Consider the following 19,057-nt stretch of genomic DNA (forward strand, 5'->3'; position numbering starts at 1 on the left):
TTATAAATTTATCGATAAGAAATAGGACATTCCCAAATGACTGGAAAAGGGCTGTAGTTACTCCAGTCTTTAAAGGAGGCGAGCGTGATTTGATATGTAATTATCGTCCAATTCCCATACTCCCTGTTCTTTCGAAGGTGCTTGAGAAGGTTGTGGCAGCACAGTTAATTGATTATTTAGAGACTAATCAACTGCTTCATCCAATGCAGTTTGGTTTTAGACCAAAATTTTCCACAGAAATGGCAAATTGCTATTTTGTTGAAAATATTAAGTGTAAGTTGGATAATGGTAATGTTGTGGGTGCAGTGTTCCTTGACCTAAAAAAGGCTTTTGACACTGTCAGCCATGACATATTTCTTTCCAAATTGACAAAATTTGACTTTTCAAAGCAAGCAGTTGATTGGTTTGAGTCCTATCTTCACAAAAGAGAACAGTGTGTGAGGGTTGATAAAGACAAGTCGTCTATGTTGGAAAACAGAATGGGTATTCCCCAAGGATCTGTTCTTGGCCGATTGCTATTTAGTTTGTTTATAAATGATTTGCCTGCCAGTTGTCCAAAAGCTAACTGCCAACTTTATGCAGATGATGCAGTTATACACGTACCAGCTAAGTCACCTGGTGAAGCAGCTTAAAAAAAACTGTTTCTATGTGTTTTTCGATTAGGAAACAAAGTTCATCTGATAATCTTAAAATCAACCTAGGGAACAAAGAAATAAAGGAGGTCAAAGATTTTAAGTTTTTAGGAATAATCTTAGATCCACATCTTAAATTTGACAAACATGTAAAGAAGATCTCTAAGACGGTAAAGGCTAATCTGAATTGTTTTAAGTTAATTCGGCACTATATACCCACTTCAGTAGCTCAGTTATTTATGCATTCTATGATATTTTCTCATTTTTCATATTGTATGACAGTTTGGACCTAAGCAGCACCATCTACAATTCAGCCTGCGGTGTCCTTATATAACCAATCTTTAAAAATAATGGATACAAAATCTGTTCAGTGGCATCACTGTCACGTTTTAAAGAAATATAATCTACTTAGTTTTAAGAGTTTTAATCATGTGTGTTTTCTTAAATTAGCTTTTAAATGTATAAATGGGATGGCCCCAGAGTGTCTCAATAGATACAGTATATCCAGAGACAAGATAGTATTCGTATTACTAGGAGTAAGGTGAACGGCAACTGCAAGATATTATATCGCAGATCTACATTCGGTCAGTCAGCTTTTTCTATAAAGACCTGCCATCTGTGGAACACACCTCCAACCGATATCAAATTGATTACAGACATTAGATCTTTTACATTGAAGGTTAAAGTAAAATCAAAGATGTAGTCATTTTAACTAATGATTTTAATTTTATTTAAAATTATTGTCGAGTAACTGTAATTGTATTTATGATGTAATTTGGTTTTATGAAAATGTATCTATTTAGATTGTAAGCCCAACAAGGGACAATTGTTGAAAATTAGCAGTAGCTATAAACCTATGTGCGGCACATCAGTTTCATGTCTTGCACTTGAACTATGTTAAACTGCACTGTCCCTTTTAAATAAATAAATTCAATTCAATAAGCAATCAAATGGTCATGCAAGGGAACTTGCAGATGTATTCCTAACAACTTGGCATTGATTTATCAATTATATCACAAATTTTTAATCACCACATCCCAAAGGTGCTCTACTGGATTACGGTATGTGACTGTGGAAGCCTTTTGAGTCGATCCCCCAGATCATTACACCATCTGCTTGAACCACTGATACAACAAAGGGTTGGTCCATGTTATCATGTTATTTACGCAAGATTCTGACTCTACCATCCAAATGTCACACAAGAAATCAAATCAGCCTAGTTGTTAAATTTGAATGGGTCTGTGTGAAGTGTAGCTCCAGTTTCATGTTCTTAGCTGACAAGGGTGGGACCCAGTGTGGTCTTCTGAAACCCATCTGCCTCACGTTTCAGCATGTTTTGTGTTCAGAGATGCGCTTCTACATACCTTGGCTCAGTGAAGCTATTGTTTTTTAACAATAGCTTAACTGAGTTACTTCTGACATCCCGTGAACTCAAAGCAGTCTGGCCATTCCCTCCTGACCTCTGGCCTCCACCAGGCATTTTCAGCACAGAAAACTGCTGCTTACCGGATATTTTCTCTTTTTCTAATCATTCTCTGTAGATGAGATGATCGTGAATGTAAATCCCAGGAGATCAGCAGTTTCTGAAATATTCACACCAGCCCATCTGGCACCAACAACCATGCCACATTCAAACTCACTTAAAATCCCCTTTCTTTCCCATTCTGATGCTCATTTGAATCTTCAGCAGGTTGTCTCAACCATGTCTACATGCTAAAATGCACTGAGTTGCTGCCATGTGGTTGACTGATTTGACAGTTTTGCTAATGAGCAGTTGAACAGTTGTACCTAATATGCGGGCCAGTGATTGTATTCTCTTCATACTGCAGAAAAGGCAATAAAGTTCTGAGATTTGATGCTTATCATTTCACTTTTGTACAATAAACATGCAGTAATAGAGAATGGTCGCAGTCCAAAGCCCACAATTTGTGGCAGTAAGTTGAACTGTTTAAAAACTGCAATGTAGAAAAGCAGTTAATTAAAATGTCAGGTTTGTATGTGCTGTTTTTTAAATTATTTTTTTGCAAAACAGTTATATGATGTTTTGGTGTGAATATTCTTTTTTATGTGTACAATAGCCCTAACCATTTTTGGGATGCATGAAGAACAATTTATTATGCTTTAATTTAATTATCATCCCAAGGGAGGTTGCCAGTTGAGTCTTTGTGTTCACCCATCCTAAACAAAATGAAATTATAAGCACACTGTCTCTTAAAGCAATGCTTCGGCAAAAAATAACGAACAGGCTCTGATGTCTCTGAATTCCTTCTCTAACAGCAAAGACAGTATGGAAGTAGCTCGAGTGCTTACAAAAGACCTACTGTATGTATCTGGGCAAAGAAAACTGCATGGAATTTGGTATTTTCTGTTTTCCTACACTAAACTGGAGTGCAACACATTGCTTATTATTGTGCTCATTCAAATGCCAAGTTCACATTCAGTCAAAACTCTATTATATTTTTGTATTTTTGTCTCCTCTCTATTGTATTTTGTTCTCCTCTGTAATACAGTAAGACCTGTGAGTCCTTACCTAGCAGTTACATAGGCTTAGCGATATATTTAATACACAGCCTTTATATATCCTATAAAGTAGTCTCACTCATACACCCACAGCTTAGCTACACATAGGAAAAGTCATAGCACCTTTTGCATCATCTCATTCTCTGTTCAGCTTCAGAGACACAAATTCAGACAAAGCCTCTGTTTCTTGCTTTTCCCAAAATTCTCCTATGTTTGTCAATTCCAACTGTACATCACCTTGTGCTGTCACCTGTTTGCCAGGCTGTTTTTTATCAGCAATTAGTCACAGTATAGGCAGAAGGCTGCATGCTACCAGGCAATGTTACCTTCCTGACTTTGACCATTTTTCTTGTTGCGTGTTTGCCTTTTACAGTAACTGCCTGTACCTGTTACAGTGAATAGATGTCTAAAATGTAGGTGATCTCAAGTGCTATAAAGCTACAGGTTCTACTGTGAATGTCTAAACCACTCTCCTTGATGAGGACTACATGCCTCAAATTATTTAAGCCAATCGTGTCAGTATTTTAATCAAACTTACTATGTGGACTCAAACACAGTAATGTATTGAACAAAGAGAATAAAAAGAGAGATGATGGCCAATGTGGTTATTGTTAGGTACGCGTAGCCAATGGGCTCCCCTTGACTATCTGGGCCTGGCATGTTTAAACTTGAGCATTTCTTTCAACAAACTTTTTGGTCGACATTTTAACCAACCATTATTACCAAAAAATTTAAATATTAAAAAATATTTTTCCATACTGTTAAGAAAAAGGAATCAAATAATGAGATTGAAATGATAATTAATAGAGCTCACCAGTTTTTTGGTTTTTGTTTTTTTTGGGGGGGGCTGGGTGGCATGTACATGTACATGTTGTACAACTTCCCCATCCATCCCGGAAAAAAAAAAAAAACCCACAGGAAAAACTATGCTTTATAAAAAGGTAGGTGCAAAATTATACACTACTGCATTTCTTAAGTAATAAACTGCTCTGAACTAAGATCACTGTGGCATTTTTTTTCTTTATTATCTGGCTGTATTAAGTTGTGAAGGAGCAGCATCAAATGTGCAGTGCTTTCACTACAATGCAATACTGATGCAGTGTATTGAATCATGCCTTGACACTATAAAACAGTAAGAAAACATGCCGTGCAGGCAGGGCAAATTACTCCACCATTACCTCACTTTCCTTCTAGCCTTCTTTTTCTGAGTAATCAGCCAGGGCAAATATGTGGTGCACAAAGAGCTGTTTGTGTGTTTGTGTGCTTGCCTGTGTGTGTGTGAATGAGAGAGTTGGTCTGTGGGTGAGTATGTCTGCGTGTGTGCCTGTGTCTGTTTGTAAAATACTGGGAGGCAGATTGGAAAGTGAGATAGGAAAAGATAATTTAGCAGCACGCCATGCTTTCCCAACTATTCAGTAAAATGCAGATGACAAATTTTCAGTGATTTCATGGTTCCACTGGTCTTCAGTAAAAATAAGCATAAGACAAATCTGCGGAATCGTGCATACGAACATATCACACACAAATCGGTGATTTATCACTATTTTTGCACCTTAATTTGTTTGTGCTTCACAAACAAATTGAAAACTGCCCCTAACCATGTATATGGAAAAAAGAAAAAAAAAGTCCTGGCTGTTTTAGCAAACATACACACAACTCGTTAAAATGAATACATCCATCACTACTACTACTACTATGATTACTATGACTACTACTATAATGAATTATGCTGACTATTATTCTTATGATTATTTAAAAAACTTGGATTCCCATTAGCTTCTCCATTGTGGTTGCTAGTATCTTTGGGGCCCGAAAATGTTCCTATATCAAATGTATGTATTATATATATTTTCTAAAGTTACAGTGAAGTCCATAAATCGCAGACTGTGGTCAACTGAATTCTTTTTTCTTACCCTCCCGAATTTAAGTGCATAATCCTATCTACGGTGAATGCTGTAGGACAAACATATTTTAGTCTCCCTGCTGAGATCAAAGCATTAAATAACATTCAACTGTACCCCATAATGCAACTGCCAGCCTATTAAATGTATATGATTTCCTTATATTATTAATCTATTACTTCTTTTTGTTATAATACAATTTAGTTGACATATTTCTAAAATCTACACTAGCATCTTCTGTCAGAAATACATCATCATTTCTAAGGAATCTCTTTAGCCTTATCTCAGTAAAGCATTGCTAATCTTAATTTATCATCAAGACAGGGTTCCTTCACTGAGCGTTTCCTAAGTGGAACCCTTTCACGCATAGTGGCCACTACAGTGTTAGTTGTTAGTGTCAGTGTTGATGGTATACTTGCACATAAACCACTACATTGGGCACTGATGTGTCACTCCATACCCTGCCACGCACTGGTTGTTTAATGTTACTATAGATGTATGACGTATTTCATTGTAATTATTGTTATTTAACCCTTTTATACATGAATTGAAAAAACCTCAATCAAGATTTTTTGCTTAAGTATTTTTATTCATATTTTCATGGCTAAAGATTAATAAAAATACTTAAGAAAAAAATCCTGATTGAGGTTGTCATAATTCATGTATAAAAGGGTTAACAGATACATTAGATTATCCATAAACAAGGTTACAGCCCTATTTGCAAGATTTCCCCACATAATGGGGCGATTGTGGCTCAAGAGTTGGGAGTTCGCTTTGTAATCGGAAGGTTTCCGGTTCGAGTCCTGGCTCGGTCGTTGTGTCCTTGGGCAAGACACCTTACCTGTTGCCTACTGGTGGTGGTCAGAGGGCCTGGTGGCGCCAGTGTCCAGCAGCCTCGCGTCTGTCAGTGTGCCCCAGGGTGGCTGTGGCTACAATGTAGCTTGCCATCACCAGTGTGTAAATGGGTGGATGACTGGATGTGTAAAGCACTTTGGGGTCCTGAGGGACTAGTAAAGCGCTATACAAATACAGGCTATTTACCATAATTCTGACCAATTTAACATCATTCAAAAATAAATCCATATCAAATTTCCATAAGTTCTACAAAGGACTATGGTATTTTATAGGTTTTGACAATTTTATTTTCCAAGTTCAAATTATGAATGTTGAACCCAACTGCCACCAATACAGACCCTGATCATATTATTTTATTATTTACAAATGTGATTAGTGCACATAGAGATTTTATTACTACGGTTATTTACAGAAACTGTTGACCTTGTCACAATTTGAGGAAAGTTTAGAGATCCCTGTAACCTAGATAAGATTTATTTCTAAATGGACAGTACTTATTAAGAAATTAAGATTCATTAAGATTGATAGAAACCAATAAAAGTTCAGGTCACCAGGAAGAAAAAGAAAATTCTATTCTGTTACATTACACTTAAATTTTCAAAATACTGTATATTAGAATTAGGTGGTCTGTAACAACAGCCTATAAAATAGGCATAAATGTTAAAAACAAATCTTTAACCAAAAATTCTCAATCTCTGGACTCATTAAACATTTTTTATCACTGTTCCTGGAGATAAAAAGCAACGCCTACACCAAATTTATTTCTGTCTGCCCTGTACAACTTGAAACCACTTACAGCCAGCTCAGAGTCGTTGCAGCTTGAATCAAGATTAATTTCAGGCAGAGCCACGATGTGAATATTATTTCACTGATACCAGTGACTTCATCAGTCCTATTTCTTCAAACGTGCAATAATCAAGCCCTTTTCAGACAAGCTTGTTGAAAAATAGACATTATTAACTTTACCTACAAAAGGAATGATAATATATGATGATATGAAGATACCATGCCATTGTTGTTTGTAGACAGAATGATTAATTTTGGCTAAATGCTATTAGCACAGCATCTAAAGGACGAGATCAAAGACCCAGGGCTAATTTGGCCAGTACTTGCTGTTTTCTAAAACACCATAAGTCGCAAAATGTTCAGAATTACAATTAATCAAAAACATAAAAAAAAAAAAAAGCCTTAACAGAATACTAAATGGAAAACTGTAGGCTTCAACGGTTTTATTAAAAATGCCATATCATTCCTGGATGACATCATTACAGTCATTTTCTTGAGTCAGTTTCTTGGCACTATCACATTTTTTTAATTAATTAATTAATTTCATTTTTCATTGCAGTGAGGTTCTCATCTAGAGCTGACAGATTATGTGCTCCTTCCCCTTCACTGTTTTCTTCTTTTTTATAGAATGTTTGATAGCCAAACTTTTTTTCCCCCGAGTCACAATGCCTGTCTCAGGGGGAAACAACATTCAGAACCCCCATTATTTCAGCCACAGACTTTTTTTTTTTTCAACAATCCTCAGTCTGGTGGAAACATTTGTGGGAATCTGTGTCTTTTGACTTCCTCTTTGCACAAAAATGTTTCACTTTCTTCATTTGGACTTTCTCTTGCTTCCTTGCTTCAGTGAAGCGTACAGGGTTTTCTCTTTCAGCATTGCCACCAATTTCCCCATTTAACCCAGAGGTAAATGCATTTTCTTATATAGATAATGTCGTGTGCAGATAGTATGCGTATCCAGATTGCACCAATCTGTTAGTTCAGAATGATTCTGTTTTGCTAACATGCCTATAGTGATGAGGGCAAAAAAGGGCAGTGCACATGCTCGATTAATCTGATAGTAATTTTACGCACTTGTTTTTCGTGCACGGTAAGAAGACTTCCAAACACACCTAAGTAATTGAGGGCCAGTGTGTCACAGTCTCAAAGAACAAGTGCAAATTGTGCTTCCAGCCTCATCTGTAATATACCTCGGCTGACTTCAAATACCCGCATTGGACTAAATCGGGCTAATCCCAGCTCAAAGGGATGCCTAAAGTTCACAAAGTGTGGGCCCTTCTTAACAAAGAAGCAGGTTAATTAAGACTCACACTGACTCACTCTACTACCCTCTACCAGAGGTGGGCATCGAGATGGACAAGTAAGCCAGAGCTGGACAAAATTCATCCTCATTGAATGAATAGAACATTTTATCAGCATGCGTTGATGCATAAAAAATACAGTGACGCAGTAATGATTGTTGTGTAACAGATGATTTTCAGTCCTTCCTGACTTTCATTTTGCTTTTTGTTCATATGTAAGATTCTCATTAAATGAAGTGTGAGAAAAGGTGCCAGCTCTTGGACCCAACAGAGCTAATTATCAGGTCTAATGGCTAACGTGAGTCACTGGTTTCTCTAGCAACCATCATGCAATATCACACATTCAAAGGTGATGAGGGGGTAAACTACAAAAGGTGCAACCTTTAGCAGCCTGGATTTAGAACTGTGCAGCTTACAATATTGTGTTTTCAAAATACAACTATGTACCAACATTTGCTTTGCTATGTTACTTTCATTTGCTTTATTTTGTCCAAATGGATGACACTAAAACACACTTATTTAAAATATTCATATTCTGTTAATAAAATAAAAAGTTTCCTTTTAAATCTTAAGAATCAAGGAACCACTATTTGTATGGATAGTAATTTCGCATGCAGTAATCAGTACAATATATTGTTTGCCCAAGAATAAAATTGTGGCATATATCTAAAAATGGCTTAACTTGCCAAGACCCTGAGGAAAATTCCTAGTGTCCCTACTTTAATTACAACAATACAGGTGCAAGCAGAAACTGTAAGAACCTCTATGCATATTCAGTACAGTGAGGCTATAACACCCCACTATTTGAAGTCTCCCACATGTTTGTTTGAATCTAGTATAGAACCATTTGGGCTGTCTATGATGCTACATTAGTGCTCAGTAATTTTCCTTGATCTAAAACTTTCTAATTTAGCATTTGATGAGTGTTATTCTAAAGGGTGTTGACAAAGGACCACAGAGGAATGAAGCTGGGCTTCTTTAGTGCCTATCATCCTTTTTCCACCTCTGATGCAATGGTTCTCAGAAGCTTTGGAGCTAGTTGGCAGCAAAAGCACTGTCCATGTTACTGAATGTTATTGCTTGTAGACACATGGAATGCAAACTTAGAAGTGTGATTAGTGGCGTTGAGTGTCTGTTGCTGTTTCTTTTTTGCGAAACATTACATCCTGGAAACAGCATTTTAGGAATATTTGCAGAAGTGGGTTAATCTAAAACAATTACAGGGCTGAAACATTCTCCACAGAGTCTTGGGAAAAGATCAAAATGTTTCTGAACTGATAGCAGTACTAGCTCCTGGTGTAGGAAACTAAACAAATACTATTTTGCACATATAGCTGGCACATGCTTAGGTAATATGATGATCTAATTAGCACATCTGAAACATCTGTTCGGGTTCTTGAGTAATATAGTACTTTAATATTCTACTATTCAGCCTTGGGCTGTTCATTAATCTAGCATATTAATGTAGAGATGCTTCTGATAAGTTCAAATAGAGAAGATGAAAAAGTAATCATTTTGTAATGACCAGCTCCACAAATAAGTTCAAAATGAAGAGTTAAGTAGGTGCAGCAAACAAGACAATATTTTACCTGCAAATAAATACTAATGCATGTATGACAGTCTTTAATTACACTACATCTAATTTTACATTATCAGTCTATTTGCACCTGCAATCTAAACCTGGGCAAATATTTTCATCTTTTAAATATATCTCTGCAATCAACGTCTAATACCACTAACACACTCACACACTTTTATATCAGTTTTTTGATCAATTTGTTTAATATCCGCTCAGATGCCACCTCACAATAGATTTGCGTTCAGAAGGAAACTGTCTCTAATTAAAGCCTAAAGCATGAAGATACTGCTTGAAACAAAAAAAAAAAATTATTAAATGCTTGTAATGTTTCATATGCTCATAATCCCTGAACATGCACGCTGGAAATTTGACACTTTGAGATTTGACAAAAAAAAAAAAAAAAAAAGACATCTGACCATATTGGGGAAACAAAAAAACAAAACTAGTTGTTGAGTGCAGCACAGTTAATTAAAACAATGGCACCACTCTAGATCTGTCACATCACTTGGCAGTTGCTTTAATTATATATCTTGGTCAATCTGTTCTTCCTGATGTGAGAGGGGATGCCATACACGAGACAACATCTGCTGAGGTATGTCACATGAGCTTCAACATCTGTCCATGTTTTTAAACAGCCTGTCACTCACTTGAGTCATGTTGCATATGTATTTATGCGATCATATTCAGAAAGCACACACACAATACTGTTAAATGCTGAGAGCTTACATCTGTGCCAGACACAATTAACACTCTTAGATTAAGGAGCAAATCTGCACACAAACAGAGAGATTGGCACTACACACAAACACCCAGACACACCCTGTGGCTTGCAGTCATTTTGGTCCCTTATGTTGTCCATCAAGAAGACAGTGGTGACTGTTCTCTAAACTGACTCCACCCACAACGGCTTGTGATCACCTAAGCTGTCAACTAACATCTGCTAAAACTACCAACAAGCCAACTGTGAGACTGGCTCTGAAGATATCTCCACAGAAAATGTGTCACCTACACATGTTCAGAACTCAGCGGCATGTTTTCCCCTTCTATTTTTGCTAATTTTTATGTGGCAAACGTTATCTGCAAAGCCTTGGAGAATGTCAAACTGTTTTGTATGGCTGAAATGTAGGAAGTGTCTTGAAAGCTCATGTCAACTCATCCTGGTTGAAAATAAATTGTTTACATCAATGTCAAATATTTTCAGTACTAAATAATGGCCATCCTTTGAATGCCACAGTAGCGACATGAATAAAGTATTGTTAGATCTAGTTGGTGTGTGTTTCACAAATATATCACTTTTCACTCAGTGTGGTTCAGAGGAATCAGTCATGTTAGGTTGCTAATCATACCCTGAGTTTTTGAATTTGTGGTTGTTTGTGATGGAATGCCCCTGCGCAAGGCTGTCTTTGGTGCTGGGTATTCTTTGAAGTTGTGTTATCAGCATCTTACCTCTCACTAGCTGTTTTTTTTTCTATGTTGAATGTGAGTTCAGCACATATTTAACTAAAAAAGTAAATAAATAAAAACCACAGATCCATTTCAGTGGCTCAAGCATGTCTGTGTAACTGGTTGGATCAAGACATCTGGACATTTTTCTGTATAATAAGGGATGTTCTACTATATAAGGATAATGATAATCTGCCTTATCCCCTCCTGCACACAAATTTATATTTGTGTAGTCCAAGACACACATTTACACAGTTGCAGATGACACAGAAACCCAGAGACACACTAGCTTTCTAGCCTTACTCTCTAAAATCTTTCTGTTCGTAATCCCTTCTGACTCTATTAATATTTCTGTTTCCATGGTGATTCAAGCCCAAATGTTGTACAGATAAGAGGAGATAAGAGCATAAGGAGCAGGGAGATAAGAGCAAGTGACCTGCCGAGATCACTACAGAGCACTAGAGGTCAAGCAGAAGAGCAGAAGTAAGTAAGTGAGAACAGACCATCCCTGCTCAACACTTCTGCCAACCTGACAAAATCTCATTTTTCAGCAGTGCCACAATTGAGCAAATACTTGCAGCAACTTTCTTTCTGTCTATGTAATTTTACATATATACATGCCTTACCCACAGAAGCAAAACAAACAGTTACTAGTAAGAGAAAGAATGGATAATATAATTTTGGAAATGATTTGGTCTGTTCTTCGTATATCATCACACACAATTTACAGTTATGCACTGAGTAAAACAGCCAGTAACAAATTTGTACTAAATTTTTAACTATCGTTTTACATTTTTACAATCCAGATAGATGGCACAATGACAAAAATGGCATTCGCATAATTCAAATTTGGGACTGTTATTGTCAAAGTAAATCATATCAAATTACTAGAACTGCCAGAGTAGTCATGAATGAGAGTTGCTGAATCTGTGATATGTTTTCAGGACTGTAGATGATAAGGATAAAATATTGCAAGTCTTATAATGAAATCGCTGCTCTTCAACATTCTCACAAAATGCACCAAACCAATCACCCATTCCTTAGACAGACCTTACTATGCGCTTGAGATAACTGTACCTGTTTGTTGTTATACTTCGGTTGGCCCGTCTTGTAGCTGTAATCTGAGTACTGGTCTGAGCCAGTGGAATTGTCGTCTCCTCCTGTTCCTACGAAGGTGTTGGTGGCAGGGAGGTCCTGGACCACCTGATGCTTCTGTGAGGCAGATGGCGATTGGGCTTGCAGCTGGATGGAGGGTAAAGGGGAGTTGGAACGGTAGTGTCTGCCTATATCAGGGCTTCCTGGTGAATATGTTAAAGGCAGATGTATCCTGGGGCTATCATTGACTCCATCAAGGTTGAACTTCAGACTTTTTTGAAGGCTGACCTCTTCGTCTTCCCCGAGTGGTTTTGGAGACTTCTGAGGTTTGCCTTTCCGTCCACGTTTGCCTTTGGTGTTTTTTGGGGCCTGTTTGGGTGCATATAAGTCCTTGGTTTCCTTTTTGCCAGCTTGATATCCACTCTTGGTTTCTCTTTGGATGCGGTGGCGAATAAATACCACCACCAAGATCAACATTACAACACCTGCTACACCAGCAAGGCTTCCAAACAATATATTACTACGTTGAGCAGCAAAACCATTGTCGGGATCACCAGCAATGTCCCTGTCCAGTGGAGTGTAAAGACTGTGTCCCACTAAGGCTTCCACTAAGCTGACATTTGAAATGGTTTCATTGACATAGATGTGGACCAGGGCAGTAGCGTGGCGTGCAGGCTTCCCCTTGTCACTTACTCGCACCACTAGGCGATGTAATCCACCATGTTTGCGTGTCATCTCCTTTGCTAGAGTGATCTCTCCACTTGAGGGGGAAATGCGAAATAACTGGTAAGGGTTTCCACCAGCGATACTGAATACCAGCTCTGCATTAGGGCCATTGTCCAGGTCCTCAGCTTCCACTACTTCAACGTGGCTATCTGGGGAGGCTAGAGGTGATAAGCGTCTGAAGGAAGAGTTGGAGGGCTTAGTTATCACGGGATCATTGTCATTTTCATCCAGTACATTGATTGTAACACCCACATATGAAGACCTGGGTGGCTCTCCTCCATCCACTGCTTTTAGACGGAAATTATAGCTGCTTTCTTTCTCCCTGTCAAACGAGATGCTTGAGAGAATAGTTCCTGTTCCATTTTGAACAACAAACTTTCCTTCATCAGGCTCTACAGAGAGGTGAACGTGGGCATTCTCACCTTTGTCCATATCTAGGACTGTCACCATACCAACTGGACTCAGAGGTGGCATGTTTTCCAAGACTGAAAAACTGTAGCCACTAAGCATGAATTTGGGATCATTGTCATTGCGGTCTATTACTTTTATTACAACAGTTGCTGTTCCTTTATGAACAGGAGACCCTTTATCTGCTGCAGTGACACGAAACTCATATTGTTCTTTGTGTTCACGATCAAGAGAGCTTTTGGCTCTTACTTCGCCTGTATTTGGGTCAATCTCAAACAAGCCTTTGATGGATGAATCTGGCAAAATATTATAGAGAAGTTCGGCATTAGTGCCGCTGTCAGCATCTGTGGCTATAACATCTAAAATTTTTTCTCCTGGTTGGTTTTCTTCAGCAAAATCAACCTCAAACAAGGTAGGGGAAAATATTGGAGAGTTATCGTTCACATCAGTCACTTGAACCTTCAAAGAGTTTGTACTAGAGAGTGCTGGGTTTCCAGAATCTACAGCCACAATCTCTACTCGGTAATCTCTAACTCTTTCATAGTCGAGAGGCGTGGTGGTCTGTAGGAAATACTTCCTCTTGTTGTCACTGGTTGAGTCACTGGCAGGGCGAAGCTGAAATGGCACATCACCTGCTACTACACAAGTGACCACAGCATTTTCTCCCTCATCTTTGTCAGATACTTGAACTAAAGCAACAGCTGTTCCCACTGGCATGTCTTCGGAAATATTTGCCACTCCTTCACTGTGAGTCACAAGGCCAATCCCACGAATCTCCACAGCTGGAGCATTGTCATTTTGGTCAGTCACTTCAATGGTTACAAATGTCTTAGAGCTTTTAGGCTGAGGGCCTTTATCCCTTGCTATCACATAGAAGGACAAGCTGCTGATTTCCTCCCTGTCCAGTGGTCCTTTGACATAGATGATGCCAGTGGACCGATCAATTCGTAAGAGTTTCGGCACTGGGTCTACTGCCTGGTGAAGGGTGTACTCAATTTCTCCATTCGGGCCCATGTCAGAGTCGTTTGCTTTGACCTGTAATCAAAACATATTCAATGGTTAAAGTCATTAAATATGCGCAACAGTTAGTGTCGTAACTAATGAATCATTGGTCACTGAATAAATTAATCCAGGAATATGTGTGGGTCTGATCACTTTAAATCACAGCATGTAGATAACTTTGTTTTGGCTATTGCTTTTCCTCTGTTTTTTGATAGTTACATCACTAGCCTTCTTTTCTCTTTTTTCAAGGATTCAATGAAAGGTTGTAAATTATTAGGCCTGACATTTCCTTCATGATAATCAGTGTAAATTTGCAGCAACACGCTGTGAAAATCCTGCACAGAGCAATTTATACTCCGAAAATAATATCTCACACTGTTCTGCAACTACATTGTCAATACAAGATATAAGCATTTATTACCTGTAGAAGGATAATGAGCTAATGCTCTCTTCAAAAATATATTGAAAAAGGTAAAATCCAAAATTTAAAACTATACATTTATTCAGAAAGACATTGCTGGTTGCAATTTAACTTTGCAATCAAGACTACAACATTATACAAAAAAAAGTTTTTAAATTACCTGCAACACAGAGTGTCCGACAGGGCTATTTTCCGAAACCTCTGCCTCATAGGTGGACTTTTCAAACTTGGGAGCGTTATCATTGGCATCAGTCACCACCACTCTGAGTAATGCACTGCTGTAGCGCTGAGGGTTTCCTCCGTCCACTGCCTTTATGGTGAGGTCATAAGAATCCTTTAACTCACGATCTAGGTTGCCCAGGACAATGAGCTGTGGGAGCTTCCCTCCCCTGTCATCAGCCACTTGCAAACCGAACAGGGTTGCAGCATCTGGCCCTGCAGTCAGCGCATAGTCAGCTACCCCATTCCTGTCAGAGTCCCTGTCTGTAGCTAGAGGTATGGAGAATAACGCTCCCATGATCGTGTTCTCGGGGACTGAGATGGTAAGCACAGAAGAAGGAAATTGGGGGGTGTTGTCATTGATGTCCTGTACTTCAATGCGTCCTTCAATAAGCCGTGGGCTCTGGTTTTGTATCAGATCAGTCACTGATACTTCAAATTCCAGGTAGCAGGGTTTACCCTTAGCCAGGGAGCGACAGTCCCTCAGGGTTTCTCTGTCTATAGGAATCTCTGTGGTGTAAATGTCCCCTGTCTTTCCATCGACACGAAGATAAGGGGCACCCACCTCTAGCTTGTAAAGGTGACCTGAGTCTGGCAGTCCCTGGTCTGCTGCCAGGCTACCTATAAGAGTATTTGGAGGTTGCTCCTCCTGGACCCGGTACAGGATACTGCCTTCAGCAGAGCCACAGTACAGCACCACGACCCAACACAATATCACTTGTAAATTCAGTTCCATTAGGTCATCAGACGATCTGCCTGTAAAATGAAAAAACACAGTATGGGTCAAAAAGCTGGTTCCCTTTCTGCTGAAACCTAGCTCCATAAAGCAATATTTACATAGCTGTTACTTTTTATTTAATTATTCAAAAATGAAAAAAAAAAAAAAACTAACAGAGGGTCAAAGTGAAAGATAGACAGGGGAAGCAAGCAGCACTGTGTTCTTGAATAATGACTCTACAGCTATAAAATTAATTGTTTTGTTATTTTTTTTCAATAACTTGCAGTAAAACATACAGCATACCTAGAAGCACAACACAATAATTAGACAACAACAATAACAAAGAGAAAATAGGGCATTTAAAAAAATGCAATCATAGCTATCCCAGCATGGCTTCTTTTCAGTCTCAGAGCTTCAAGAGTTTCAATGAATATCTCAGCTTTATGAAATTCATGGAAAAATGAATGTAGGAACAAGAAATTATATCTTGTGAGCTTACATCCAAAACAAACTTGAGGGCCAGTGTGGATTGTTTCAGCTGAATAATCAAATAAAAATGTAATACAAAAACTCACAGCCTAAGAGACTCATTATTTCTGTATTACACAGCTAGACATTGAGTAGGGAAGCAATGTAGCTCTAAAATAACCTATGGTTTGAAATCCACACTCAAGAATACACCCTTACAAGCGAGCCATGATTTTGTCTGCTGAGAGAAATGAAATATTTGACCAATTTGTTTACCCAAGAGGACTCTAACAATGAACACTTGCATACTAAAGGTCATAGAGTCAAATTTCTTTCTCATGCCAATTATGTAACTTTGCTACTATCATCGCATCCAGCTTCCACCTGCCATTGCACAATGCAGACATTTCCACACTCCATTGCCACTGGCTAGCTCAAACACTGTAATTATTATGTTTGATTTTGAACCTTTCAACTCTACAATTATGACCCGTTATTTTAGTGTCTTCTTTGATCTTTACTCCCTCTAGCAAAAGACTTCTGTTTTTTTTTCATGCTACAATGATTTTAGAGTATAATTATTTCCCCTCTCTCTCTTTCTTTCTGTGTGTGTGTATATGCATGTGTGTGTGTGTGTGTGTGTGTGTGTTTGAGTCCTATTGGTAATTGAAATAGGAGCAATCATTGGGGTTAAGTATCAAGGTCTCATGCTCTGGAAAACTTCATCGTGAAAACAGTTTAAAAAAATTGTGTGTCTGCTGAATCACTGAGTGTCTACTTACTAATCAAGTAGAGTTCATTTCAGTGCATCCGATTTTATTGTGCTATGTTTGTGTTACTAATGCAAAACTTCAATATGCTGATCAATACCAGCTTTAATGACTCGGGTTATAATTAGACAACAGCAGTCCATGTCACAGTCACTGTCTCTTCAATACTGCACTGTTTTAAAGCTTTTCTTTATTTTCACAGGCTTTTAAAGAAAGTTACAGCGAAAACAAAATGCTACTTCTAGTTTAAAAAGTTATGTAGAAGTAAATCATTATGTTAATCCAAACACAGGTGAATAGTTCCAATTATTTCCACAATAGTTTTTCAACTGAAACAGAAAAGAACACAGGTGCTCAGTCTAGTGTGGGTCTATGTCGTCGGTTAGGGATTAGGAAAAGAACAAGAGGAATCAATGCTTCCCTAGTCAGTGTGGGTGAGAGCTGATAGAAATATACATACAAGACAGCAAATGGAGTTATTTAAAATGCAACTGCATGCCGCAATGTTCCATACAGGAGTAAGGTAAATGAGTATTAAGCTAGACAGCAAAACACAAATATACAGAAATTCAATGAAAAATCCAATTCCTTTTGAATACATTAAAATTGAAAGTGCTAGTTATTGATGCACTAATTGCTCAAAAATCAATGTCTCCCTTTTTACATTTGTGAGGAGAACCTTTAGTCAATGTGGCACGAACAGTGATTGTGCTTTCTCCAGTTCATGTCTGCAGTATAAAAAGGCAGGAAGAAGCAAAAACGCAATCAGCAGATACACTTTTCTTATACCCAAGACTGACATTAACAGCATCCCATGGGATATAATTTAAGGGGAATTATAAATCACACTGTAAATGTTTCATACTGCGGCCTACCATTCCATTAAACACATGCTTTCAACAAGATATATGAACTTATGAGGTGTGCATGTATGTATTGCTTCAATTAAGTTGGTATTTGGAGAATTCAGTAAAACTTGCTTTAGCTTACTTGATATGTGCATCATCTTTTTTTTTTCATTTCTATTTTAAAATTCACTGTTTAATTTCAAAGTTTTCAAATGTATTTATACAATGTGGCATCTAAAAATGGCATACCGTAGCTGATTTTATAATGGTTTGGTTGTAACTGCTCCCCTGATATTATAGCCACTTCTGCAATGAATAGCCATGCTTTGATAGTGACATGATTGTTATGGTTGATGACACTCATGACTTAATGTTTTCCAGTTGGCCTCATGCCTGTCTTCCAGATGGCACCATGCCTGACAGTCTAGTGAATTAGTGTCCTTTTTTTCTTTGTTTACATTTACATTAAAATTCATGTTGTTCGTAAAATATGCGTTTTGCTATCACTCAGTGAGAATCTCTGCTGAATATCATTGACACCACGCCTTTGGGTTTTATCTCACATTTCTCAGCTTTCGCACAAATATTTTATCAAAAGCTTGACAGTGCCAGATTTCCTTTTCTCATCTCAAAGTGCTCTGAGGTGGTGGCAAAGGGAAACAGGAGATTTTTTCCCTACTGGAGGATGTGAAACTTCTTGGACTACTGGATGTCTCACTGAAATTTACGACCTGAGCAGCAAAATTGATAAATTAGAAGTGCTGAACACAACTAGGAGTGACATTCCCTGCGTCTCAGCTCTTTTTCTCCAAAAAACTTAGTTATCATCTGTCATCCCAGATGGTAGACCCACAAGACTACAAGCTGATTCAGGCAGATCGCGATACATAATTCAGCAGAAAATCAAAGGGAGGAACAAGAGGTTAGTTCTCTCACAGTGATAAAATGTTTTTGTCATAGGTGAGTCCTGTTGAACTGCTCAAAAAATCAAATACTTTTCTTAGTCATTTCCAAAATTAAGATTTTAGCTTCCTTAATAAATGAAATCAGCAATAAAAATGCCAGCTCTGGAGGAAAAATACTGAACTTGATCAGACATTGCAATATTGAGAAAGTGCTAGGCTGTGAAAATGAAATCTTTTTGGTTATTAAAATTCACCCTGTCAACAACCAAGTATTGTGGCAGCACTGCTGTAATAAACTAAAAAAGAATCACTGAATATTAACCTTTTTTCATTTGTTGTCTGAACAACCAATTATAACTCTAAATTATGTTTTGCTAGCTGCTCCACGGGAAAACTTTGACATTGCTTGCTTGGGTAACTCCAACTGTAGTACAACTTGTGTAAGTCCAGAAGGCAGAAC

At 38.0% G+C, this 19,057-nt stretch overlaps 1 protein-coding gene across 1 annotated transcript in view; it reads right to left on the reverse strand.

The window, feature by feature from the left end:
• pcdh1a (protocadherin 1a) overlaps positions 1–19,057 on the reverse strand; it is a 97,560-nt gene that overhangs the window by 73,333 nt on the left and 5,170 nt on the right. The window contains exons 2-3 of the mRNA XM_085174386.1: positions 14,830–15,644; positions 12,095–14,281 (exon numbers count right to left, since the gene is read on the reverse strand). Of these exons, the coding sequence (XP_085030512.1) occupies positions 12,095–14,281; positions 14,830–15,624 (2,982 nt within the window). The 5' untranslated portion in view covers positions 15,625–15,644. The remainder of the gene's footprint in view (positions 1–12,094; positions 14,282–14,829; positions 15,645–19,057) is intronic.

The sequence above is a fragment of the Neolamprologus multifasciatus genome, chromosome 10 (genome assembly GCF_963576455.1).
Source record: "Neolamprologus multifasciatus chromosome 10, fNeoMul1.2, whole genome shotgun sequence".
Taxonomy (NCBI): domain Eukaryota; kingdom Metazoa; phylum Chordata; class Actinopteri; order Cichliformes; family Cichlidae; genus Neolamprologus; species Neolamprologus multifasciatus.